At 27.6% G+C, this 27,423-nt stretch overlaps 3 protein-coding genes across 4 annotated transcripts; 1 reads left to right on the top strand and 2 right to left on the bottom strand.

Annotated features, from left to right (window-relative positions):
• Positions 1–276: 276 nt before the first annotated feature.
• On the bottom strand, positions 277–21,070 carry LOC148236545 (uncharacterized). Of its 2 annotated transcripts, none has more exons than XM_088183199.1 (6): positions 20,982–21,070; positions 5,200–5,234; positions 4,987–5,124; positions 4,315–4,354; positions 2,138–2,341; positions 277–1,911 (listed from the first exon to the last, which is right to left on the bottom strand). In XM_088183199.1, the coding sequence occupies exons 2-6, from the start codon at positions 5,200–5,202 to the stop codon at positions 1,727–1,729; spliced, it is 570 nt and encodes a 189-aa protein (XP_088039325.1). In that variant the 5' UTR covers positions 5,203–5,234; positions 20,982–21,070; the 3' UTR covers positions 277–1,726. The 2 variants fall into 2 exon arrangements, with proteins under 2 accessions (XP_088039325.1, XP_088039326.1); XM_088183200.1 differs by lacking the exon at positions 277–1,911 and adding an exon at positions 3,906–4,003 and having other exon boundaries at positions 2,207–2,341; positions 20,982–21,045.
• LOC148236546 (uncharacterized) lies at positions 15,296–20,725 on the top strand. Its single transcript, XM_088183197.1, has 2 exons — positions 15,296–15,375; positions 19,308–20,725. Exon 2 carries the CDS (start codon positions 19,309–19,311, stop codon positions 20,200–20,202), a length of 894 nt encoding a protein of 297 aa, XP_088039323.1. The 5' UTR covers positions 15,296–15,375; position 19,308; the 3' UTR covers positions 20,203–20,725.
• A 1,722-nt stretch (positions 21,071–22,792) lies between the features above and the next one.
• On the bottom strand, positions 22,793–24,390 carry LOC148236544 (uncharacterized). The gene is made up of 4 exons (XM_088183076.1): positions 24,346–24,390; positions 24,156–24,275; positions 23,034–24,083; positions 22,793–22,958 (listed from the first exon to the last, which is right to left on the bottom strand). Exons 2-4 carry the CDS (start codon positions 24,264–24,266, stop codon positions 22,842–22,844), a joined length of 1,278 nt encoding a protein of 425 aa, XP_088039202.1. The 5' UTR covers positions 24,267–24,275; positions 24,346–24,390; the 3' UTR covers positions 22,793–22,841.
• Positions 24,391–27,423: the final 3,033 nt, after the last annotated feature.

Genomic DNA, 27,423 nt, shown 5'->3' with positions numbered 1-27,423 from the left:
TATTTTATTGAAAACAAGATACTAAAAAGAATGTGTGTTTAGTTCATCCACAACTCGAGGTTTAAACGTACCTATTTAGTTGACATAAATTTCATTTTATTCAGAATTTTTATTTGGAAATGTTAAGAAAGTTCTAAAAAATATATATGATTTAGATAAGCTTTTTGCTGGATGGTGCTAATGAAATGTCAGAGAAAATGCTCCTCAAAATAATTAATAATAAATATATTTAATTTTCGGGGTGTGTTAGTGTAGTGCCAAATGAGACGCCATTCATGTCTTTAATACATTTATTTATAGTGTTGCTACGTTTTAATATAATATATATAAACAATGAAAATATAATAGTGCAGTTAGATACAATGGCAGATTACTACATCTCCGCGGACGCTCTTTTTTGAGTGCTTTAATGAGTCATCTCTTACCTTGCCACACCATTAAAATTACTTTATTTTGTTTGTTTGTGTTACATATTGGTCACCACAAACCCTAGATATGATTTAAATCAACAAATAGTTTACTTATAGTACACTGGTTAAATGTGACTAAATTGGCAATATATTGTTTAAAAACATACTAATAATTTAAATACAATTAGGTATATCTTAATACTATATGATTTTATGTATACAACTACTGATGATTATTTGCTAGTTCTTCGGGAAATACAGATGAAAACTACCAATAAAACTACTGTCGAATTTTTAGTTCGTAAATACGAATAATATAGGTTTCATATTGTAATAAATAAATATATAAGCCAATTTATATTGCTTATCATAATAAAAATAAAAGTGAATTTTTTTCTTTAAATTAATTTCCATAAGTATATAAAACAAATAGTAACTTTCTATATTGCACAGTACAACATTTTGAACATTAGTGCTTTAAATATAATATGGCTTGATTTATATGTAATATATTACATCAGTTTTTCAATAAGCTCTTGTTTTAAAATACCATTGATTACGTTCTTAAAATTTTTCAGCCAAACCTATCGTGTTTTCAGATTTTTGTATTTGGATAATAGAAAAAATCATATTTAAATGCAGTTTTCTGTATTTTAATAATTAATTTTTAAAGCAAAATAGTGAAACTTTTTAATTTTCGTTGAGAGTTAACTTTTTTGATTAACATATTCAATAATCTGAATTATTTCTAAAATTAAACACCAATATCCAATTTGTTACTATATTTTTTTGTTATTATATAAAATCAGTGTATATAAATGTTTTACAACTATTTCTTCTGTTTACAAATAAAATATAATATTTATCTTCGAATTTATATTTCATCACAAAATTTGCCAGAATTTTTTTTGTTCATTTTGCATTAAATAGTTTTACAATCTTGACTTAAGATTTCATAATATTCGATATTAACATGTAATAATACTCCATAATTATAAATTCTCTAATAGAAAAAAAATAAAGAAAATGTTTTATTTACTATAAAATCTGTGATAAAATATATATATAAAAAAATACGTGTATCTAAATTAATTAAATTTGTATTTGTTAAATCCATATTGTACTGTATTGCATACACATAACTAAAAATTTCGCCCCATTGCGGAGATAAGATTACAATAAATTAAAACATCATTGGTCGTTATCTCGATCAAATTATCTCAGGTACGAGCAATGTACTCAAATTAACATATGGCATTTTATTAAACGATAACATTTTTATAAAGTAATGATAATAATATGTATAATGTAAGCAATTATTCCATATATTTTCTTGTCTTTTTCAGCTCTTTAACAAGTTCTAATAGAGATTCCCCATGGATCAATATACTATGATCCTTAATCTTGTTTTCGATGCAATCTTTGATTGACATATTTAATTTAAGACAACCGACGGCACCTTCAGGAGGCGGTGTGGTTTCAAGTTTAACCAATTTAGTCACTGAAAATGAAAAATAAACTTAATTTTTAATACAACTAAATAGATGTCGTAATATATATTCTAGCAAAGTTTCAAATCAAATAATAAAATTTAATTATTATTTTTATTCATAGATGTCGATGACATTTTTAATAATAATTATTTTTTAAATTGATTAATCAGTGGTACATCCATGATAAAATATATTTAAAAAACATATTTAATTAATTAGTACATATATGCTTACATGTGAGACCTTGTCGTCTCATTTTAGATCCAATTTCTGTTCCGTACTCATCAAAAGCTGTTCTCAGACCTCGTATCATATGAGTGGATATTCTAATGGTCCTCATGCCAGCCGCAAGTTGAGCAGAGTCGGAATCCCAACGAGCGCAAGTTCTCAAGACGTATAAAACCGAAGCCATTACAAGCTGCACTTCTTCTGTAGTCTCTATAAATAAGATACACATAATTTTCAACGATGTACTATTTCGTGTCGAATGATATTGCACAGTGACATTTTAATAATAAAAATAAATATATAACGAATTTCACTGCAAAGGTATGATATAAAAATAAATACTCATATTAAAAATTTATATTTTGAATACTAGGGATACGGAATATCGTAAAATTGTTAAACATAACACAAAACTATTGATAAAATAAGTTTTATAATTTAAAAGAATCAAAATGCTTTATTTAGGAACTTACCGTTAACCAATATTAAAGTAATATTCTTTAATTTTCAAATGACAACAGTAAAATATATATTATATTTAAGAATATGTAGATTCTGTATATAAAAGTGTGCAAAAAAGATTTATTTTTATTTTTTAATATTGTAATAATAATGCAACATTTTTGACCCCTTTACTTTTTTCTTCAGTTTTTTTTAATGTTTTTACTGATTTTTTTTAAATTTTCAAAAAAAATGGTGGTTAAAATAACGAATTTAGCATTTACATTTACAAAATCATTTTTAGAATATGTTTCATGTTGATATGTTTATATTTTTTTTAATTTTTATTAAACTTTAGTTTCTAATACAAAATGTTTTTCTCAAAAAATAAATTAACAGAGCAACGAATTTATTAATTTATTGAATAACCACCATTTTAGAACAATAAACTTAGCCCAGACATTTACAAGATCTATTTTAAGAGCAAGTTTCATGTAGATATTATAAAAAAATGTGGCAATTATCCTATTCTCAAAAACCCACATTAAAAACAAAAACATTTTTTGATTTTTATTATCTTTCAATTTATATTTTAAAACGTTTTTTTTTATTATTTTACCTCTTCTCTTAAGATTTTTTTGAGTTATTGTAAAAGGCGCCATTTTGAAACATAATTGCGAATCAAGCTGTTTTTCAAGCAATTATTTGTTAACAAAACGCAAATTAAAGATGCAATAAAAAAACTGAGCATTATGAGTTTTGAATATAAATAGGAAAGCGTAATTTAGAATAAATTTATTTCTGAAACATAAAATTTGTATAAGTAACTCCATACAAAAGTATTTTTTTGTATGGAGTTACTTATACAATGGATAATTTTGAAATTTGTATGAATGAATGCTGCTATTTTTAAATCTGATTCGAAAAGTTAAATATGTAAAATACATAAATTAAATTAATAAGTATTAGGAGCAGCTTGGTGTCTAATAAAAAAAATTTAATGTAAAACTTTTTGGCTTAGTATAAATTTGTTTCGATTTGGTTTAACATTAAGTTTAATACACCACACAATTTTTCTCAAGAGTCAGTGAACAAAAACAAATGCTCGTAGAATTCTAATGATGGCTGAGTACAGCGATGTACAAATTTAAAAAATAAATAAATCAGTATTAATTTTAGAAATAAATATAATCAAAAAACACACGCAAAGCAAGGCAAAGATTATTAAAAATAAAACATATATAACTATAACAATAGTGAAAGGGGCGATAAGATGATAATCTCGAAAATTGTACCTCGAGAACAAAAAACCAATATCGCCCTGTGTACTTACACATACCGGTACCGCCCCTCAGGGCGACCGACCATTCACAGGACAGAAAATTAAGAGCACGTGGTGATCACGCATTGGTTGATGTTTTTGTGCACTGACTGTTGAAAATAAATAGACTGTAGTAATTAATTAATAATATTTTTATTTATCATACTTGTCAATTTAGATTGTAAGTTATTGGTTATTTATTTAAATAAATTATTATGTTAAATAATAATTTTCTTATATCTTAATTCTAGTATTGTTTATTAAATTATGTACCACATAATAATTGATACATATACATTTATATAACATATTCGAAATTTCCGTATCCCAGTTTATTACTCATTCAGTTAACTGAGAGAAAATACTAAATATAATAATAGTTATATGATAATTAACATTTGAATAGTATACAATTACTTACTCAATCCATGTTTTGCCAGGATCGATTTAAATTCATCTACCTGAAACATTAAATTTAATAATTTAAAGACTAGATTTTCATATCACAGTTGCATATTATTTCAATATACGAAACTAAGCGTCTCAAGTACCCTCATGTTGCAAATTCGAAATAGACTTATGAGAATTATTACATTTAATCTTTTCGTATACGCGTAATATCATACTTGATATAAATTCAGTTTCAACACACACATTAGACTTATGGTCTTATGTTATAAATAGGATTTGCTTTTAAAGAAAACAAATGTATTTTCGGAAGGAGTATAGTGTGCGGCCCTTTGACGTCGAACAATAATGGACATGAATATTTAAAATATATAAAAGTGAATCTTACTCGGGGTTAAATAATATGATTATTGGTATATTATCATTATAAAAATATTAATCATTTTGAAAACATATTGTAATGGTATTAATAGTACTCAAAACCACATAATGGTTGAATATGCTGCAGACAAACATATGTATATACACACAGTTGCAGAACTCTAGGGGTAATATGATAAAAGGCTTTGGACGAGGGCTTTACTTCGTTTCGTACCCTCTGAAAGACATTAAGGCTAAGGTCTTTTGAGATGATAAGTTCCGTTCGCACGTTAAGACAAATTATTGTACATATGCCATAACTCACGTCCAGTGTTTCTCCAGCTGCATGCGAAGCGATCGCCACACATATTGTCTTGGCGTTAGCGGCATCTAATTTGCTACAGCTGAACAATCCTGACAATACCCAGTCTGGGCATTTTCCACCTCCGAAACACTTCAGATCCTATAAATAAAAATGTATTTTATTTACCTTATTGATTAAGTATTGTTAAGTAAAAAATAATCGATAAATACATACCATTTCTTAGTGTTCTATAAAAACACACTAAAGATCTGTAAAATAATAAAATAAAACATTAAATTTACATTGATTTTTAATTTGACTTCTGTAAAAAATGTATCACTCATTTAAGGGGGTGTCTTTATTGTTTTTGAATGGTTACTAATCCAATTGACCGTCAACTTTTGAGGTAAAAATATTTATAAAAACTTTAATGTCAAATCATCCGCAATTTATTTTGAGTAAAAAATCGACTCTTTTGTGTATTCGTCAATCAGATTATTAAGACACATTTTAGTCCGTCAGTTAAAGCTAATCATCAGTTCAAAGACTTTTTAAAAGCATGTCTAAATTGGTGCAATATATCAGGATAAAGGTAAAAATAACTACCATTGGTAGAGAAAGAGTGACTATGAATGTGCTTAGGTAATAGATGAAAAACTGTGAATATTATCAGTGAGTATTTGAAAAATATTTGATAAATATAAAAACGTGAACAACCCTGAGATGTGTCTTAGGGAAGGGGTGTCACCCTACGGTTTCCACGGGTTTCCGGAAACCTGTTGTTAGAAATCAAATGTGTCCAGAAACTCGTTGTTCGAAATCAGAAATTTTTGTTCAAATTTGAATTTATACAAATGTTTTAAAATTATTTTCGACGATTACAACTATGAAAACAAGTAATAGTAGATCCACACTCGAATACATAGCAAGAAGGAGGAAGACCTTCTATGGGTAAGCAAAGTTAGCTCATAGCCATTCAATGTGAACTTTACTCATAGTCCTTCCCAGTAAAAAGTCATAAACTTGATTGTCCTAGTTGTGGAAATAACGGAACCAAAAACCAGTCGATTTGTTTTTCTAGAATGCAGATTTACTTCATCTTTAAGTTTGGCATTCGAATCAAAATGGACGTATTTTTATTTCGGTTTTGCTTGATTGGATTGCTAAGCATTATTTTCATTTATTAAGCATTTTATATTATATTATATCTTTCCATATTAACTTTTTTATAAACATGCAAATTTTATCAAACACACCGCAATATCGATGGTAAAGAACGCGAATTTGCGAATTTATATTTATAATTAATTTCCTCAACTTTAACATTTAATTCGAATTTCATATACTGTGTTTCCAGCTTAAATTATTATTGATTTATTTTATCATTATTAGATACCGAAAATATTTTAAAAAATAAGTTATTTCAATTAAATCATATTGAAATACATTTTTACCGGTAAAATTTATGTCATTTAATGAAATATTATGAATTTTAATGAAATCGAAATATTAAAAAAAACTACCACTGACTAACCAACTTTTGTCCCCCCCTTCTTGGAAAAAATAGAAAGCCTAATATTAGTTAAAATAAATTATATGTTCATAATTAGCGTTTCTTCTTGAGAATTATTTTTCGAGAATATCTGAATGTCTTATCGAGAATTCTCATAAATTTGTACGAATATTTTTAAATATATTTAGCAACAGTTGCATATTCTCATAAATTTGTACGAATATTTTTAAATATTTAACAACAGTTGCATAAGAAAGGGTACGTCAGTACCAGATGTTTAAAACATGCATGCTTTCTTGAAAGCTTGGAAGTATTTGAATGAAAAAAACTTAAATGAAAAATTAAAATGTAAAGTACCAACATTGACAAATTTCTCTACGATTCAAGTATAAATAAGGAAACCCGAAATTCTCTAACGTAAACTCAAACGTAACGCTCTATAATAATCAATCAAAATAGATTAATCCTTTCTGGTTCTCCGATTATTAGCGTCCATTATAACAAATCATCGTCCAATTGAAAATTGTTCTCTTTAAATATCATCCAGTTCTCTATTCATGAATGATTACACAATATATTACGTGTATTTTTTTATTCATCGAAATTTTTCGAGAATTATCAAGAAATTAAAAACAGAATGCCTACTCATAATAATACACGCGCTCATAAGAAAACAACAATACTATTTTTTAAATATTTAAAATATAAGACACATCAACTTTTGCTTGAATCTACATGTGACCGATCGACTTTATTTCAGCTAATTTTTAAATTGCCCAATACAGGCGAATTAAATGCACAATACATATTTTAGATTTTTTAATTATTTAACGTCTAAATGTTAATTAAAAAATCCAAAAAAGATACACTTCTTAGACTCCAAATATGAAATTCGCCCTTAGATTTCCATTCTATTTTATAGATCTATAAAATATTATGCAGACATTACGCTTTATAGCGCAACTAATTATTACACCCACGTGTATCAATTCTATAAAACATAAAATGGATGAATCAAAAAATAAATAATCATAACAGATCGTTGAATTTGAATGATCAACATTACATACGTATCATTAACGCTTATTGTCCGTTTTTAGACACATTTTTAATAAACGATACGAATAAAACCCTTTGATACAGCCTGGCCAAAAAATACTAAAAATTAGACAAATTAATTTACATACGATAGATTCAATGTTATTATAATCTAATTTAACCGTATGGGAATGTCAAAAGATATTTATAGTATGAATAAGAAATTATTAAGTTGGTTGGTAATTTATTAGAAAAGCGCTTTATCGTTATTTCAACGTTGATGCTAGTTATATTTATAGTGATTGAACACAAGATGATACGTTGAAAAGCATAGATAAAATCGAGTATAAAACTTGATGGGTGAAATTGTGTCGTTCGAAACAACATATAAATACATACATATATTTAGAAAAAATATATATAATAAGAAAAAGTGAATTTTAAATTCATTAACGTTAACAAATTAATGTAACGAAATAGATACGGATTAATTAGATTTGAAATATAATTCTGATTTTTTTTATTAAGAAGGAATAGCGACGAAAATTTTGTATACAATTAAAAGTTTGTATCGTTGGAATGAGTAAAGTTAACAATTTCAATTCGGGATATATAAATATAAAAATAAGAATTATTTTGTTCGACAACACAATAAGAATAATATCAATTCAAATATATAAGTGAAATATATTGAACATTTAATTTTATTTTATTAAAAATATTGTAGGCGAAATACACGAGCAAAAATATAATTTTAGAGCAAACAGGATAACGGTATCGTCATACGTACTATAGAGAAAAGGTTTTAGCTTTCCAAAGCAGATTTATTACCACTGTCGGGATTCTACTACCGTATGTTTTCATTCATATGTTATATATATTTTTAAATATTATTATTTATTATATTTAATATTTTTTAATACGTATAGATTTTATTACATATTTGGCTTAAACACACATTTACTTAAATAGCAAGCATGTTTCTCACTCTTCGCTGTAAATCAAGTTGTTTTTTAATTTTTCGCTGTAAATCTGGGTAAGTCAATCAGTCATACTGAATACCTACAAGTAAGAAATAAGAACGTCTGGGAATCGGTGACATCTACATAATTAATAATCTAGTGTATTTTAATAAATAAAATTCGAGTCTGCTACCGTGGCTCGAACTCATGGCTTCTGGGTTACCAGTCTAGACATTATGGAATACGCTATTCCAGCCTTAAGTTGGTAGCGATTTGAAAATACAGGATTTTGCAACGTATTGTTTGTCGAAATTAAGAAATTTCTTGATAAAAAACACTATTAAAGTGAAATAATACAATTAAATATATACATAGGAATATGTTTATTTATTATTAATTATACACTAAGAATGTAAATTATTTAGAATAAATAATTTGTGGTCGGATATTATTTATTATTAAAGAACGGTAAATGCATATTGCAGTAAAGTTCTAAATGTGGGGAATTGTTCAATTAAAAAAAAATATGAAAAAGAATGTGTATTACCAGTGAGAATATTTTATCACGGGAATTTTAGTGAAATCATATCGGAATACATTTTTACCGATATCGAATTTTATGTTCAAATCAATAAATGGGTGTTGTTTTAAAAAAAATACGTCCATTTGCAAACTTTTTGTATCAGTTAAGGTGCTCAACAAGTGCTAGTTAATTTAAATAAATAATTAATAACAGCAAAGGGGTAGTTAAATGTTAATGTACTTAATTTAAATACATATTATTAATTATAAATAATGTTAACTGATGGATAATTGTAATACAGAAATGGTATTAATATATTTGGGAATAATCATAAATAAACAATTCAATTGTAAAGGTCAATGTATAATATTTATATAATAATAAAAAAATGTTCTTGTCTAGGATGAGAATAATAGTGTTTTATTAACTTTCTTTAAATAAGTGTAACGCTATTACAAAAATGATCAATGAAGCAAAGTTGCAGAAGTTTAATTAAAACATATTTTGTATAAGTACGCTTGAATGATTAGATGTTAGAGAAATATTGGTTCAATGTTTAAGCTTAAAATTAATTTGTTAACGGAGTATTTTAATACATACAGGTTAATAGATAGGCATATAGATAAGCAAATATTTAATTAAATAATTAAAGATAATTTAAGAGTAGATAGGTATAAAAAATAAAAGGCTTTTGTAGTAGAATAAATATATATATAAAATTATCTACTTTCCATATAATGTGCTTATTGCGAAATTTCGCGTTGCGCGGCCAAATAGAAACAATCATATTTGACATAGAATTTCTATAGGAGTCAAAGGTTTATACCTTCAGATGGAATATTAATGGTTTATACCACATGAGACTCGACGTTTTAATATTTGTATTGCGTTTGAAAGATCTGGATTAAAAAATATTATAATTATTTATCTTATCAATTACTTTTTCTAATCTATTAATGAATGTGGATATGATAAAAAAAATCCTGACACATAAAAATAAAGGATACATTACATAATTTTCTAAAACCGCATAAAACTAAATTCTTGATTTAAAATACCGAAAAATTATTAAATTTCAGAAAAATAAATAACTTTAAAATATTTCTTTGAAAATGTTTATTCACGTTTTTATAAAAAAAGTTTACAATTATATTTTCTTAAGAATTATCGTTGCTATATGACAGTGTTCGGCATAATTTACGAACTGGTCCGAAATCACTCTTATTACTAGAAGATATAGTCAGCGCATCAGATATATGTCCTGATTTTTTGTACAATATATTCAGTGATTAAACTCTGCGATGGCTTTTTCTATTTTTTTGTACAATTCGTGATATCCACAGCATTTTCATGTGCTAAAAAAATATTTCAGCTGATAATGTCGATGTTTGATTGGTTTCATTGACTGCAACACATTCAAGCTTTGCTTTCCAGCAACAATTTAAAGTTGTTGGTCTCATTTGAGAGATAGCAAATGCAACATGATTTATATAGTCCAAAATAGATTTTTTTCCAAATGTCAGTTACTGTTAATGACTCATTTCCTAGTTTATCCACTATAGATCGATAAGTGCTCTTAATGTAATATTTTTTGAAAGTAGAATATATGTCTTGATCCAATGTTTGAATGACGCTTGTCAACAATCAATAGAACTTTAAAATCAAGAGCTTTCTACTTCATAAACATATATTTCCACTTTCAGTATTATACAAAGCAATTAGTGAAGCATTCATTAAATACAGTAGTTGTTACCAAAGCCTTTGTATTAGCCATCCAAATGTAAAGACAGCTTCTTCAAATCTTTTTTTTCAAATTTAAAGTACGTATTCTTATAGATCGATTAATTAGAACAGGTTTTAATATTCGGTTTCCTGACGCATTACTGAAAAAATAAAAAATTACTCGATCTTTGTTCGCTTTAAATCCACTTTTTTTCAGACTTTGCGATGAATACGTTCGACTAAGCATTTTTTCAATATAATCCAATCTTGTCAGCGTTAAAATCTTGATTGGGTCTATATCTACAGTTTTCAATAATTTTAGCTAACTTCCCTAGTAATAGTTTGACTGCTTCTTCATCTACTGATGCAGTCTCGCCTCTGATCTTCAAATTGTGAAAGGAACTCCTTTTAATAAACTCGCTAGCCACAATTTCTTTACCAGACCGGAGACGTGAAGTAGATCTGTTTAAAAAGCTCAAGAGCCTTTTCCTTAATTAAATAACTACTTATAGGATTTTTTTAGTTAGATCTTCAATCCAAATTACGAGCGCTTGTTCTGTTTTTTTCTAATAAATCATCTCACGAGTATGATGATAATTTGGAACTACGTTTTGTTAAAAAAATGTTTCTTGAAATATAAACCGCATAGACATCTAATATAAATAAGCATATTTAAACGGCTCTCTTCTAGTTTAAACTATTAACTGTACAGAATACATTAACTAGAAAAGCGAACTTAATTAGCTTATCTTGTTATTCTAACTCTTACTTATTCAACCCCTATATAGCATCACAAACAATAACCACACACGTTACGTCACTCGGTTAAATGATTCGCGAGAAATGCACATACGTGAACAACCCTTCTCGGTATAGAAACATTTACGAGCACATACCGCGTTTATTAATTTTTATCTACGGCTTAATGTTACGCCCGCCAAAGTTTACATGATCTTTGGGTGAATGTCAAAAATAAAACTGAAATATAGGCCGAGAATACTCAATGTCGATGGAATGGAGTGGCCGGCCGAAAGACAACAAGGGGTGTTAATAAAATTTCGGGACTAGAAGTTTAATTGAAAGATAATAAATGGTTGTAACAAGCAGTCGAAATTGAAAATATAAATATTTTTTAATCAAAAGTAGAACGAAGCGAAAATTATAATGAAAAATCGTAGCGAATTTGGCAAATATTGAAATAAAGATTTCTAAGCAGGTGAAACGGTTAGGTGATCAACTGATAAATCTCTTCTTTATTTCTTCAAATACACAAAAATAAAATTGTTTCTCTTCTGCAAGTCTGCGACTATTTCGAGAGTGGATCTGAAAATTTTCTGAGAAGGTTCATAGTTTCATCCTTTAACATAATAATTTAAAATAGGCGAATTTTGGAACAAACTAACTATTGCGCAATATTTTTTATACACATGAATGTCAGCGTTCAGAATAATCGATTATATTTTTTTAAGCATGCGAAAGCATTACAGCTGAGAGAAATTTGAATAAGAAATTTGCAGAAATGAATTTAGAATTGCAACATCTAGTACTAATCGAACGAAAAGGTTTGATTCTCTTGCACGACAATGCGCGACCTTGAATCGCACGATTACCTCATCGATCAAACATTTCGACATCAGTTTATAACAACTTTTTACACGGTAATGTTTTCAACGGCAACTGCCAAAAGTAAATAAAATTGTTATCAATTGGAAAATATATGTATAGAAATTCTAATGATCTTCAATTCGATTAATAACTAAGAAAAATGTATTTGAATTTGAAACTTTAAAACCATATTTTTTTAGCAAAATATTTTAAGACAGGAAGTTTCTTATTTTTTATATTAGTACAATATATAATATACATCAAGCGTTTAGTTAAATACACAATATATTTCAGTGTTTGATGTTGAATTTCGATTTTTATATGTGATGAAGCCTTAATGAAGCTCTTTTGTTTAATTGTAGCATTAAACTTATTTCAAACAAAGTATATTGTTTTTATCAGTGGCATTAAAAGATATACAGATAGCCAGAAACAATTTAAAAATATGTAGATAAATATATATATTTTAAGGATGTAAGCTTAAATAGTATTATATTTTAGGCCATTTATATTTTAGGGCATTTAAAGACAATTTAACACAATTCTAAAACAAGTAAAACAACTACTGTGTAAATGTCAAAAACCAGCTAGATGTTAACTTAAAATAGATTAATGAAATTGCAGTATTACTTTCATTCCTATTACGACATTGTATATATTATAATTAAAACAATCTTTAGACGATGCAGACCATTACACTAAATTTTCTTTTTTATGTAAGATTTACAAAAAATAGCAGCACTACGCAACTAACTGAACCTTAGGGTTATACATTTAAAATAAACCAGTTTTTTTAATAAAACGTCACATATTTTTCTGCGCTGTTATTTAGGCTATATGCAATAGTAGTATTTAATTAAAATATTACTGATGTTGACGTTACAATGGCTTTCTTTATATAAAATTATATAAATCGATTTAAATTAAAACCTTCAAAGTGCATTAAAGAAGCGGTAAATGAGTGAAACTCATTAAAACTAATCAATAAGTGAAACTTAAGTATGGTCATGCACGGTTGTCACTCCAGCAAGTGTACTAATGGACTAAAGTTAATTTCTGTAGCAGATACTTGTCTATCATATTATGCACGAGAAGTAATGAGCATACATTGTAGCAGTTAAAATAAAGGAAAATCAGTGAAAAAAATATATAAGCAGAGTACATCATTCATGATATTCTGCAAGTGCATATAGTGTCTGCTATATGTGGACTTCTACTTGATCACTCTGAAGCGAAAAATTAGAGCTTCTTAGAAAGAATTGTTACTGGAGATTAAACTTAGGACTTCAACGATCAGCCGGAAATCAGAGAACGAGACGAAACAACTACAATATGCAAAGACTGCATTTTTTAAATAAATGGAGTGGATGTATATTATAAATTTAAGACGCTGATTACCAGTACGATATACTTTTATATATCTTTTTAATATTTATATTCGACCTGCAATTTATTCAAAATGATTTAAAAGTATAGGTAATTTGTCGCAACATTACACTGTTCCAAGATCTGCTATTTAACTCGTCGTACTCGTCAGATCTTGTCCTCAGTGATTTCGAATCAAAATACAAAACTCAACCAAAATATTTTTTCTTGTGATTTTCATATATTATTTAAGAGTTGTAAAATTTGTATTGGACGCAATAGCGAAATATTAATCGGCAAGGTATAAAGCTTTCATCAAAATGAATGCATATATGTGTTAAAAGCGCAATAAACAAATTGTAATTTTTAGGATTTACGACTCGCAGACAAGTGCATATCGCATGTGTCGATAATAGATTCCAATGGATTAGCTATAATCTCATTTAACGGCCGTTTACGGCCTTTACAAATAAGTGATATTATATCACATTGACAAACATCTTGAATGCGAAATGACAAGTGCGAAGTTGTCACGTAACGCAAATATTTCAATAAGAAAGCAGATGGAAATAAACAAATTCAATTACATCCTCAAGTCTTCGCGTCTAAAGGAGACGACCAAGAAACCTCCTTACAGTTATATCAAGCGTATATAAACGCGTATTCAGACTTTGCTTACATCAGCATTTTATCGATAACCTTAACCCGATATCTTCGACATGGGAGACAAAAGAGTTCATCCGAACTCGCGCCAAGTCGAGCTACGCTGACCATTAATAGAGAGGAGTAAGACCGAGAAAGCAGCCGCTTCCCTCTTCGACGACTGAATTTTTCAGACGCATGCAAGGTTATGAAAAAATCAAGTATACACAATAATAAAACAATCACAAAGTTCCACCAATAACATAAATAAATACATATTCCTAATACTTAAATAATTAATATTTAAAACCCACTTTTAACTATATTAAAATATAACATTCGCAAAATTAAAAAATAACATAGATTAGTATAATCAAATTAATCATATTAATGCTTGCCAAATTTCGTAATCGTATTGAGAACACGGCAAAAAAATTCAACCGCAAGTTAACTTATCTCGTTTTAAAAATTAATTAAATACGAAAAATACTGCATTATAATGTAGCGTTATTTTACTTGGGGAAAATCGAGACGCTGTTCACCTGTCAGGTAGATTTCGAAAAGTTCTCGTCGCACAAAACGAATTGTCAAATGCAAAACGCGAACGAATTATTAAAACTGAGCAAATAACGAGAAACGTGTGTATAATTAGTATAGAGGTATTGTGAACGCGGTATTATTATAACTGAAAGGCGGGTATAAGCGTCGACCTGTGACTTGAACCCACTAACAACCTAATATTTAAATTAGTTTATATGATAAATTATTTTGGCACAATTGGATCGCAAGAAAAACCTCTAAATTAGAATTGCCTAAGATGTTTTATACAAATAGAATTAAAAGTTATACAAAATTAATTTATATTACCCGATATACGGTCGCGAAGGTGTTGGGTTCCAGATCTGAGTATATAAAAGAGGGATGCTGGGACACAAGATCACAAGTCGACCAACAGGTGGATCGTACCATCCTGTTTTGGCGAAACATATTTTTTTCGTCGTAATACTTTTTGAAGAGGCTATAACATCACAAGATTATAAGTGAGTAAATAATAATTTTATATATGTATATATCTTACATTATAATTTAATTTATTTATGTATAAGGGTTAGACAATTTTTAATACTAATATGGTAGTATATCAACGCTGTTGAATTTCAACAGTGTTACGTTAAAACACACGGGGAATTAATAACCCAGCGTTGAGTTTTATGTTTTCATATTAATAAAAATAATGAGACACGTTTTTAAAGCAATTTATATTATTTAAAATAATATATATAAATTACATACATTAAATAAATTTAAATTAAAAATATATAAAATGTTAATAATTATATATTAAAGTGAATTTTGTAAAGATGTACATTATATTTATACAGTAAATAAATATACAAATATAAACTCGTTTACCCACTAGGACTCAAGGATTTTGACAATATTTATATATTTATATCTCTATAAAAAAACGTTAAAAGAAATTACTGGTTTATAACAATTTTATAGTTTATAAAGGGAACTATAATCACTTATGAACAATAAGATAATTAAGTAAAAATCTTTTAAAAATAGTTAAATTTGAAACATATACTTTTATATATATATATTAGTTACAATACGATTATTTAAAAGTTATGAAATAGAAAAAATCTTTTAATAATGTTATTTATTCATTTAATGTATTGAAATATATTTTTAAATACATTTTTAATGTTCTTTATATATCATAAAATATAATTTGGAAAGATAAGTTATGTATCTTAACATATTATATTTTACTTAATTTTATTTAATATTTTTCGCAATTTCTAAATTTCCTGTTTACTTTAAAAATTAAAAAGGTTTGTATATTTTTAGTATATATTAAAATTACAGACCCGATTATATTTTTTATTACTTCAATTTATTTTGAGATGTATAAAATAAAATTATTTATATAATAAAAATCGATGTTATCGAAAACTAACAGACTGAATTTATTGTTTAATGGCTTAAAATATTATATATTAATAGTATATAAAAATTAAAATAATATATATTAATGGCTTAAAATATTATATATTAATAAAAGATTACAATTATTTGTATCGTAATCTATTATATATATATATATGTATATGATTAATTGCACATTACGTATGTTAAGTTTTAAATTGATCTAAAAAATATATTATACTTCAACAAAATCAATGGTATAGAAAGTTAAATTATTAACTCAATACCTTATTATTATATAAAGACCAAAGTTTTTTGCGACCGCTTACAAAATTTCATCTTGTTCTATATTTTTACATTTTCAACAAACTGTAATTTATAATTATAATATAATTAAATATCTAACAAGGTATCTGTTCACGGGAGTTACGATCAGAAATATTTAACCTTGAAACCATAAAATTTGAAGAGATCCCAATTAAAATTATAAATTAATTATTTGAAAATAATTTAGTATTAGCGAGCGTGTTAATTTTTCAGCAACAACATATTTAATAAAGTTTATAGCAAACATTATTCGCTGAAAATTCAATGAAAAGGTAGTCCAAGGGTTTAACCATGCAAAACCGTAAAGATTGCGATATTGCTGAAACAGATCGTCAATACAATAGGAATATAATCCCGGCGATATGAAATGTTTCCATAAAAGACATCCCCTTATTTATGGCCTTTTGCAAAGCTGTTTGGAAAATAAACAAAATAATCTAGCTGGATGCTTCGGTGAAATGTATAGAACAAAGGGCATAGAATATAGATACATGAATAATAGTCAATAGTATAAACATATGGAACTCCATGTATTTATAATAGTGAATTTTAGGGGGCAAAGCTCTAATCTAGTTTGATCGCAGAAAAAAATGCAATTAAACAGCAACACAATTATAATTAAGGAATAGCATATATTATATTTATACTTTTCCTATGTAGATTGGGTGTTTCATAATGAATTAAAGTAATGTATCTACAAAAGGATTAAATTTGATATTAGCCTTTATCATATCTAATTTTTCAATGTAAATGCAATTATTTATTATCAGTACACAAAAATAAATTATCAGTTAAACGAAAATTTAATTTCCACGGATTCTCGAAAAATTTCATGTTCATAAATAGTGTTTCAAAAATGACTATATATTCTGGAAAATAAAAGGATTATAAAAAAAATGGCAATAAAACATGAATATATCGGTGGTTTCATGGAAGATATATCGAAATAAATATATTTTTAGTTCCAAACATAGTATTATATTTTACATCAAAACGCATAACATAGCAAAGGGGTATCCTGTATATTTTATTTGATAGTGAAATTTACATTATACTCTATTGTTATGTTATGAATCGTGATAAAATAAAATAGTATAAACTAAGAAAATAATCGACTTTTTATAGTTATAGAACGGTTTCTTAGGCAAAAAAAATCACCGATATATTTAATCAAAATACATAAGATAATGATTAGTTTCTAGGTGGTTATTATAAATGTCTTTATATATCTCAAAGCAATAAACAAATATAGCTTGTTTAATAATATTTTCTCTCTTACTACTATTGACTTTCATTGAACTTCATGTCTTTTATTTCGTATATTATTACAAAAATTTAGTCCTGCACATTCATTAGCACTGATGTGCTTCTGAAAGGGAACTAACATAAAAGTGAACATATTATAAATAAAACAACTATGTAACAATAAAACAAAAACATATTTTTAGTATGTTTTTTTTAATATTTTTCAAGTTGGATAAAAGCTTGAAAAACATATGTATTGGTCTTTGTTTATATTTCTTCTGCGCGCAAAAATATGATAAAACAGCCTGAATTACCCCATTAATCTACTTTTATTGGTGCTAAGTGAAAAGGGTAAATAAGCACATATTTTTTCTATACAGTAACTAGCGCTTAGAAAGTGCTAGAACACCTTTAATGCCGCTTTTCTCCTAATGCCTCTTCGAAAGGTTAAAATATATAAAATCCTTTTTTAGTTGATGTAGTACCAACCTTCTAGAACCATTTAACCCATTCATACACTTGCTGGAGTGACAGACATGCATCACGAATAATATCTACTTTGATGCTTGCTACAAAAGTCGAAAGGTGAAAAATTAAAATTAACTAGAAAATCAAAGTAGTAACATAAAATAAAAATTTAGCGTTAAATACATATGCATACACCTGTACTCCAAGCTAAATTTAATAAAAGGCCCAATACCAATTTTCAATAGAAAGATTCCACAAAAAAAAACAATTAATCAAAACATATTAAGCATATGCTTGCTCGGTGTGGGTAACACTAATAATACAAATTTTTCAAAAACTGCAAATCATATAAAATAAAAATAATGTATAATAAGCTTTTAAATACTAATCTTAAAAAACTTAATAATAAGTATCAATTAGCAGATAATAAAGAACATTGGCATTTTCATACCAGAAAATACTATAAAAATATTTTGCATAACCACACTAATCAAAAAATCTCCTATATCGGACACTATGTTAGAATAAACCTAAAATTTAAAAATAAGGACAAAATGGCAAAGCACATACTGCTTTAGAGAGAGAAAAATATATTTCACTGTTTCTATATCTTCAACCAAATATACTTAAATCACCACTTCATTTATTGTTCGCTTTCACTTAAACTGTCAAAGGTTTTTTATCTTTTATTTACAATTATAATTACTAAAGTTGTATTTTATTTTTCATTATTTATTGCAAATAACACAATTTCAATCATCAACATGTATTATATATTTTAATAGAAAGTTTGTAAAATTATTTATCATACGGAAATAAACGTTTTATAAAAAAAAATGTTGCAAATGCAGTGCCCATTTTAAGCTACTGCTGTGATTCGTACTGCCACCAATATACAAAGCAATCGAGCGATATTTTGAATTTTTATTGCGTTTTTATCTGACTCATCTTAAAATATATGAAAATAATTAAAATTTAATAATATTTATTTTTTCAGAATGGCTAGATTATGGGTACTTCTCTTTTTCGTATGGTATCACGTAATCAACATAGCTAAAACGGAATCCACCAAAGCAACCTATTTCCTTAGTGAAGACAACAGCATTGAAAAAAGCCTGGAAGACTCTTATACACAAAAAGATACTCAATCCCATAAAATTAATATTAACCAAGAATCAGATAATGAAAATGAATCAAATAGAGTTAAACGCTCTTATGAAAATCAACAGGAAGCAAACAATGAGAATGAAAATAATCATGTAATACCAACTCTAAATCCTGGCAAGTCAATTAACAAATGCCTACATCCACTCATTAAAAGGAAGTTTAATTCTTGGGGAGGTAAACGGGTACCATACTCCAACAACGAATTGAGCAACAATTTGATATATGATTGCTTGGTATTTTTAAAAGAGAACCCTGATATATTCAGTAATGAAATATTCGACGACGACGAAATCTTTGACAGCAGAAACAAAATGAACTTCCCAGACGATCAAATGCCGCCGAAGCGATTGCCGTTCAATGCTTGGGGCGGCAAAAGGGAGATTATAGCCGAAGGTCTCGCTCCGAAGCGTCTCCCGTTCAGAGCCTGGGGAGGAAAACGATCGCCGGAAGAGTTCACTTACCCCATTTATCCCGTTACTATTGATGCAGAAATTGGCAGGTTCGCCAAGCTTGCGAGCCCCGTCTACGATCCCGCTTTTAGTCAGAAGAGAATCAATCGCAAAAAGACAAAGTTTCATAGCTGGGGTGGAAAGAGATCATTCGACGACAGTATTCCAACTCAAGAAGCTAACGAACCATGGAATGAAGATGATGAATATCCGACAATTGAAGACATAAAGAGAACTTTTCACTCTTGGGGAGGGAAGCGTAATATAGGAGTTTAAATTAACGATTTATGACTCGGCATTAACATCTTTTAACTTATTTATATTTTATTATCAATGATGTGAATATATACAAAAAAGGTGAATATGTTTTAGGAAAGCGTGGCTGGATTTCCTAAAACAAATTTGTACAATGTATTAATATGTAGATATATACTTTATTTAATAAATATATAATAATTATTGTGTAATCTATATAATGTAATAAAAGCTATTAAAATTGTATTTGTTTATATTATTGAATAGAAAGTATAAATACATATGCAATAATTTATAATGTGTTTCACTATAATAACTCAAATATATAGTACACTTTCATCACACAGTAAGGTAACCATTCATACTGGATATACCAATATACAATAGTACTGGTTTTTTGGTCATCCGTCCTGGTAAGTCGTGAGATGTAACCAATCGACTATTTTAAGAATTCAAAGTCAAAATGATTAATTTATGAAAAAAAACATTTGAGTATTATTTTACTATGGTGACCAGACATACTCCTTTCAAGAGGATTGCCCTCGAACAAAAATTTCTGAGATGACTATTTTTTTTAGCTCCCGCAGCATCTCTAAATGAACAAAAAAAATCCAAAATGACCTTTTTTTTAGTGTCCTGCTTTTAATATTTTCAAAATCTGGTCACCATATCATATAGGTAATTATTAATAAAACCTAACAGCACTGTACAAACGCTATCTAAGAAAAGTTCAATTAACCTTAAAAGTCATTTAAAGCAACATCAACTTCAGTATCAATAATAAAATCTTATAATCTTACCTGGATGTCGGGTCAATAATAGGAAAAATCGGACAATGCAACTGACGTTTAAGCGACTCTTGACATTTGGTCTTAACACGAAAAATAATGGCCGTGACTCTTAATTCTTAAAACTTTATTGTATTAAAATAAATGAAAATAATAACAAACATGAGTTTAATATATGTAATTAAATGTTATTTTTTTGATAAAAATAGTTATATAATTTTATATTGTATTTAAATAATTTATTTTATTTTTTTATAATAATATACTTATTATGGCAGCTATAACAACGAATATTTTTTTATAGACACGTGTTACATATTAATTAAATTGAATTTATTTAAATATTTACACGTGTTGTGCTTTAATAAGTAATTATCATTAACACACGTGTGTCGAATTAAATATTTACTATAAATATGAAGCAATTAGGAAAATAAAGAGTCATAAACCATACGTCAGAACTAGATACAATTGTATTATTTTCGAAGAACTCGTTTGCAATATTCATTATTCCTGGCTTCCGCCACCACAGCGCCCCCTTGGAGGGCGGGTGCTAAAGTGGTGATCAACCGACGTGATCTAGACACAAAAATTTAATTCGCGCCTCACTTATTCCTGGTCTCCACTACACCAGTCCCTCTCTAGAGGCCGAGCAATAAAGATTTATATCAGAAATCTGTAGTAATATCGGTAAGGATAGCTATCATATTTTTAAAACATAATGTAATATCGAAGTGCAAACAAACTATGGAGCAATATGCAAGATGCGACGTGTGTTTACTTCTGTCAAATTGAGTTTCATAGATACTTTAAAGCATATAATTTCACTAATACATATCAGTAAAATTATATTTTCGCTAGTAAAAATACATATTTATTGGTAACAATGTATTCCGATATTATTTTACTGAAATGGCATATTTTAAAAATATTTGCGAGATAAATTCTAATTTTCTTTGAGGCATAACACAATAATTACTGGTTTTGAATCAGAGATATCATTTTTAGGGAGGGGGGCAAAAGTTGTTCAGTCAGTGGTCGTATTTTTTATTATTTGAATTTCATTAACATTCATAGTATTTCATTAAATGACGTGCATTTTCTGGTAAAATTCAAAAAGGGGCAAATGTCTCCACCTGCCCCCCCCCCCTCCTCCCAAATGACATCTTCAAAAGTGAATTCTTAATTTTTGAGGCAAATAAGTTAGAAGGGGAAGAAGGGGGGGGGTCGATACAGATGGCAATCCTGGAGCTACGTAAGCAATATCGAGGTAGAGCGGCAGTGGGAGGGTGAGAGGGGGGCTACTTAATTGGTGTCGTGACGGAAGGACGTGTTTCGTCGATTAGCCTTGTAATAATATTTCATGTATATGTATATAAACCATCTGCACCTACTAACCTGTGTCTCATTACTATCCGTCAGTACATAAAAGACATACTGACTTTATATGTTAAGAAGATCCTGACAGCACCTTTTCTTTTTAAACTTGTCAAAAAATTCCTGATCTTCACGTGTGATGCCCAGAAGTACTACTGTCTTCACAAAACAGATCACATCCTCAGTTTTTATGTCCAGACGGTATATATTCTAGAATTTGAGAAAATGTTTGGCTCACTTATTCCATTAAGTATTACTCATTTATTCAATATTATGATTGTATTTCAAAAAATATACTAAATTAACAGCATGACACTATGTGAAACCATTAGAAGTATGTCATGACTTTAGACATATAAAAATCCTAATACACTAACTTGACCGTCATCTAAAAAGATTTTGAAACCTCTGATATAATATAATAAAAAAATATAAATAAAAAACAGTTTTTGATTTTTAATGATTGTATTTTATTTTGCAAAATTTATATAACTTTCATATATAACCTTTATCCACTCCATCTATTATATTCCCACAATGTCTTAATCTCCCTTTTTGAGTCTTTATCGGTTCTACAGTCCAAATATCCCCTATATCCATGACTTTGTTTTCCTGAGAACATCATAATTACAAATTAAATAGACACTAAGAATAAATTATATAAAAATATGAATAAGTGTTATATACCTTAACAACACTCATATCAAATGCTTCTTCAGGTTCTAAAAGCAATATTGGTGTAGACTCAAGCGAGAACACTATACCGAAGAAAGAATACTTTTCAACTTCTTCGAGAAATAATTCCCAAGGATATATTTCATTTGGATCACTACCTAAGCTTTTAATCTGCTCACTCAAGGTATTATAATAAATGTGCAGCATTGTGTCATAGTATTGTTTTCTCAATTCTCGTGTCGTGCAAGCAAAAATAAACACTGATAAATCCAAAATTGGAGATGCACATCTGCACCATTGAAAGTCAATCATTTTGATGTCGAGTGGAACGTTGGTGCCTGGTAAGTATTTTATTAAGAAATTTGAAGTCCAACAGTCACCGTGGCTGAATACGGCTGTTTTTCCTTTTTCGGTGGCCGCGGCAGCCGCTTTGAAGTATGTGGCGTCAGTTGCAAATTCCTTGATCTTTTTGTCATACTTAGTATCAGGAAATTCCTTTTCTACTGCATCAATAACGCATTTGCATAGTCTGTTCCAAAACTTTTTATACCAATTCCAATATTTACTATCGTTCCAAGTCTCGCATATATTTGCTTGTAATTCTGTGAATTTATCCGGCTCTTGAGCTTTGAATGCAAATGATAATGCATGGAATTTAGCAAGGGCTCTTATAATAAATGTTGCGTGATTATAATCGACTCCTTGTTGTCTAATAGTCAATGAATAATTTTGAAATGTTAAATCTTCCAGAATGATAAAATCATCTTTGCCATCTGTATAAGTAGCAAGTAATCTTGGATAACTATGAAATGGGTCACTTATATTCTTTTTAGATTGAAATTCTATTAACTCTGGTAGCACTTTTGTATAGAAATTAATCTCATTCTTGAAAAAATCAGCAGTTCTAAATGTCAATTTAGCTGCTGCATTCTTCGGAAGACATTTAGTAATCACTTTAATTGACACGTTTGGCTCGTTTTTTGTATTAAGAACCTTTCCGTGAAATGTTATACGATAAATTTCACTCAAATAAGAATCACCTTTTCCAGTTCCTTCACCAAACTAAAATATAATATAATGTTAAAGAGCAAAAAATAAAGCATAATAAATATGACATAATTTTAGAGGTTTTACCTCATAATTGATTAATTCTATTTCTCTTTCAAACCATTCCGTTAACTTTTTATTTATGTATTCCAATGTAAAGTATTTGGATATCTCTAAAAGTGGTTTTATATCACACATGATGATTTTCTAAAATATTGTTAATAATATGATTAATGTAATATCTAATATGTAGTTTAATTTATTAGTAAATACTCACCTACTATATTTACTTGGTATTCTACGCAGATGAATTACGTAATGTGAAATTATTTATGTGAATTGGACTTTAATATACATTTTTTTTGATAATGATAAGAATAATCTTTTTTGGTATTTCTGATAAGGATTCGTGTTCGGGTCAAATAACTGCAATACTGCACAATTAATAATTTTGTTTCTGGAAAAAATACAAAATGGTGTTTGTTATTGTAATAACTCACGATTTTGTGTCAAAATTAAAATGCATTTTAAAAGTTAAAGTAAATATTGTATAACTTTTTTGAATTATCAATAGATTTCGCCTAATAAATAAAAAAATATTTTACTTCATAAACATTTTAATTATTTTATTTATTATTTATTAACATAAATATTTTCAAATAACTTAAAAAATATAAGTAAAAATTGTAATATTTAGCATAGACTCAAACCTTTTTTAAGCAATGTTTTCAGCGAATGCTGACGTTATTTTTTTAAATTAAGTGTCGTATTTAATTTTTCTTTTCACCCTTACCTATCTAGAAATCTATGTACACTAATGTACACTAATAAATTAACAAACAAGATAAAAAATTATAACTTTACCCTAAAATTAATACTTCGGTTCAAGCTTTATGACACTTTGCAAACTTTCGAAGGTAAAGACACGTTTCCTGTCTTTACAGACACTTGTCGGGGTTCGTGGTTAAAACATAAAGTATGACATACCAGCAAAAAGAGGTGCGACGTTACAATAATTAATTAATTACTCCCACAACTATGCGGGTTTATGGCGGTAATTGAAACTTGTCAAAACACTGAATGGAACGGTCTACGGGAATAATGTGAATTTAATTTTGGGGTTTAAGTGGTTAACGTTTCGGTTTACCGTTTCGAATGGAATTTGATTAGACAAACTTTTCGTTTTCGTTAAACGACTATTTTGTTGAATCCAATTAATACATCGTTTGTTTTACGAATAATACAAAAAAGAAAAGAAAAACATCAACAACGAAAAAATATATTAATGTCTAAAGTTTTAACTGGAAAGTTAAACTTTGGATTGGCCACACGATTTTTTGCGTGGTTGTATAAAATAATTCATAATATTCTTTACATTCAATGTATTTTTAGATTTGCTGCAAATGTATTTGAATACTAAGTCGTTATGATTTCTTCAGGGAAAGGGAATGTATTGAAAATAATAAAAGAAAGATAATCCGATGGTTAAGTGGATTTAATATGATTGGAATTTAGGATTATTTGTTTAGTAATAATACACAATATTATATAATATTATTATAGACTTGTTTATTAAGGAATATTCATAAATATTGACCTCTATTAATCCTATAAACTTTGTAGATATTGAATTAAAATAATGATTTATTATTGTGTATTTATCAGTTTAAAATTTAAAATCTTCAAAGCTTTACAAATTATTTTATTAATATTAGACACACATTATATACACAATAAAATATCATTGTGCCATTTCTGCAATATATTTCCAATCTAAACACAGCATCAGAAGACACATTAACCGATTGCTTTCGTATAATAAAATATTAAATAAAAATAATATTCGCATTAAAAATATATTTTCTCGATTAAATAATTATCAACAAAATAAATTATGGTTTAGCAAAACATACTACGAAACATACTATAGTTTAGCAAAACATACTTACATAGAATTTAGGACAGAAAGGTTTGCTGCCATTGTGGCAATAAGATTTTATAAACAATTAATTATATCGATAATAAAGTACGGTGTGGAGTAACACCAAGAATATTTTTTTAAAAAACATTTTTTTTTTTTTTTTTAATATTATACTATATTTTGCTGCTTATTCTAATCCCACGATTTACAATATTTTAATCAGTACTGTTTTTAATTTAAAAACAATTAAAATCAACGATGAATTTGTTCTTAAGAGGATTTTTGGTGCTAAATAATTTTATGTGGTTTCGTGCTTTTTATTTTTACTTTTATTTCTTCATAGAAATATTTCTTTAAAGTAATTTTTAATATATTTTACTAAATGGCGGTAATACTTTGATATAGCAATAATTTATCAGAATGGCATCTTCTTTATCGGGTTTCTTATTTGGATGGATTTTTGCGATGGGGAAGTACTTGCATTATAAGATTCTTTGTTCGATAATGAAACAATATCGAGAAATGTGCTTAATTTTATTTAACAGAATCAATCCATATTTGGATTTGTTGAATCGTGACAAAGTTGCAACAAATCTGGTTTTAGCGATCCAAGATCTGTATTGCTTAGATCCAAATTACTCTTTAGGTTTGAATAGACGATGAAAGAAAGAGGTTCAGATCCGACAAAGAAGTGCAGCAGGCGGTGCACACTAGTGCTTGCACATTTGACAAAAAAATATTTTCTAGGGATATCCACGCTCTTTAAAAGCGCTGGAAAACTTGTATTGAATGTTATGGATACCACGTAGAAAAATGGTTTCCATTTGTACTTTGTTCATTTAATATATTACAAGATAAAAAAACATTTCATTTGACTATTCACCCTCGCACATTGTTTCGTATTCTTTTACTGCGGGTCTAACTTTTATTCTTATTTCTATATTATATAAGTTTTGTGTATAATAAGACATTGTTTGAACATTTACAATAAATTTGTATTATTTCAATATAATTTTCTTATCCAACTCACAAATTAATTATTTATTAAGGATCTATTATATAAAGTGAAATGAGTTAAGATATGACGTATTTAGTCAGTTCAGCGACTATATTAATTCGTTTAATTACTTTAAAAAAATATATGCAGTGCCAGTTTCGAACATTTATTAGTCAATTAGCACATTTAATGAAATGGTAATTATCAGATAGGCAAAATATAATTGCTTTGCAAAATGTATATACATATTTATGCTTGTCTTAATAAATTTAGTTTAAAAACTTATTCAATGAAATATCAAAGTTTTAATACTTTCTTGGTAATTTTGTTAATTACAATACAAATAGAAATCAATCTTAATATTCTGACATTTCGGTAACAACGCTTCTCTCTTCTCGGTTGAACATTTTTTAATGTTATTTAATTGAATTAAATAA

This window comes from Plectrocnemia conspersa, unplaced genomic scaffold, assembly GCF_051122295.1.
Source record: "Plectrocnemia conspersa isolate PC_06_02 unplaced genomic scaffold, ASM5112229v1 ptg000003l, whole genome shotgun sequence".
Classification (NCBI taxonomy): Eukaryota; Metazoa; Arthropoda; class Insecta; order Trichoptera; family Polycentropodidae; genus Plectrocnemia; species Plectrocnemia conspersa.
Note: the sequence above shows the minus strand (reverse complement) of the source record. Positions and strands in the feature narration are given on the sequence as shown.

Coding starts and splice junctions, on each gene's coding strand:
- LOC148236545 (XM_088183199.1), bottom strand. Junction 4,355..4,986: donor CAGCTGGAGAAACACTGGAC/GTGAGTTATGGC, acceptor TTAATGTTTCAG/GTAGATGAATTTAAATCGAT. Junction 1,912..2,137: donor GAGACGACAAGGTCTCACAT/GTAAGCATATAT, acceptor TTTCATTTTCAG/TGACTAAATTGGTTAAACTT.
- LOC148236546 (XM_088183197.1), top strand. CDS start 19,309: ATGGCTAGATTATGGGTACTTCTCTTTTTCGTATGGTATCACGTAATC.
- LOC148236544 (XM_088183076.1), bottom strand. CDS start 24,266: ATGTGTGATATAAAACCACTTTTAGAGATATCCAAATACTTTACATTG. Junction 24,084..24,155: donor TAGAATTAATCAATTATGAG/GTAAAACCTCTA, acceptor ATTATATTTTAG/TTTGGTGAAGGAACTGGAAA. Junction 22,959..23,033: donor TTGATATGAGTGTTGTTAAG/GTATATAACACT, acceptor TGATGTTCTCAG/GAAAACAAAGTCATGGATAT.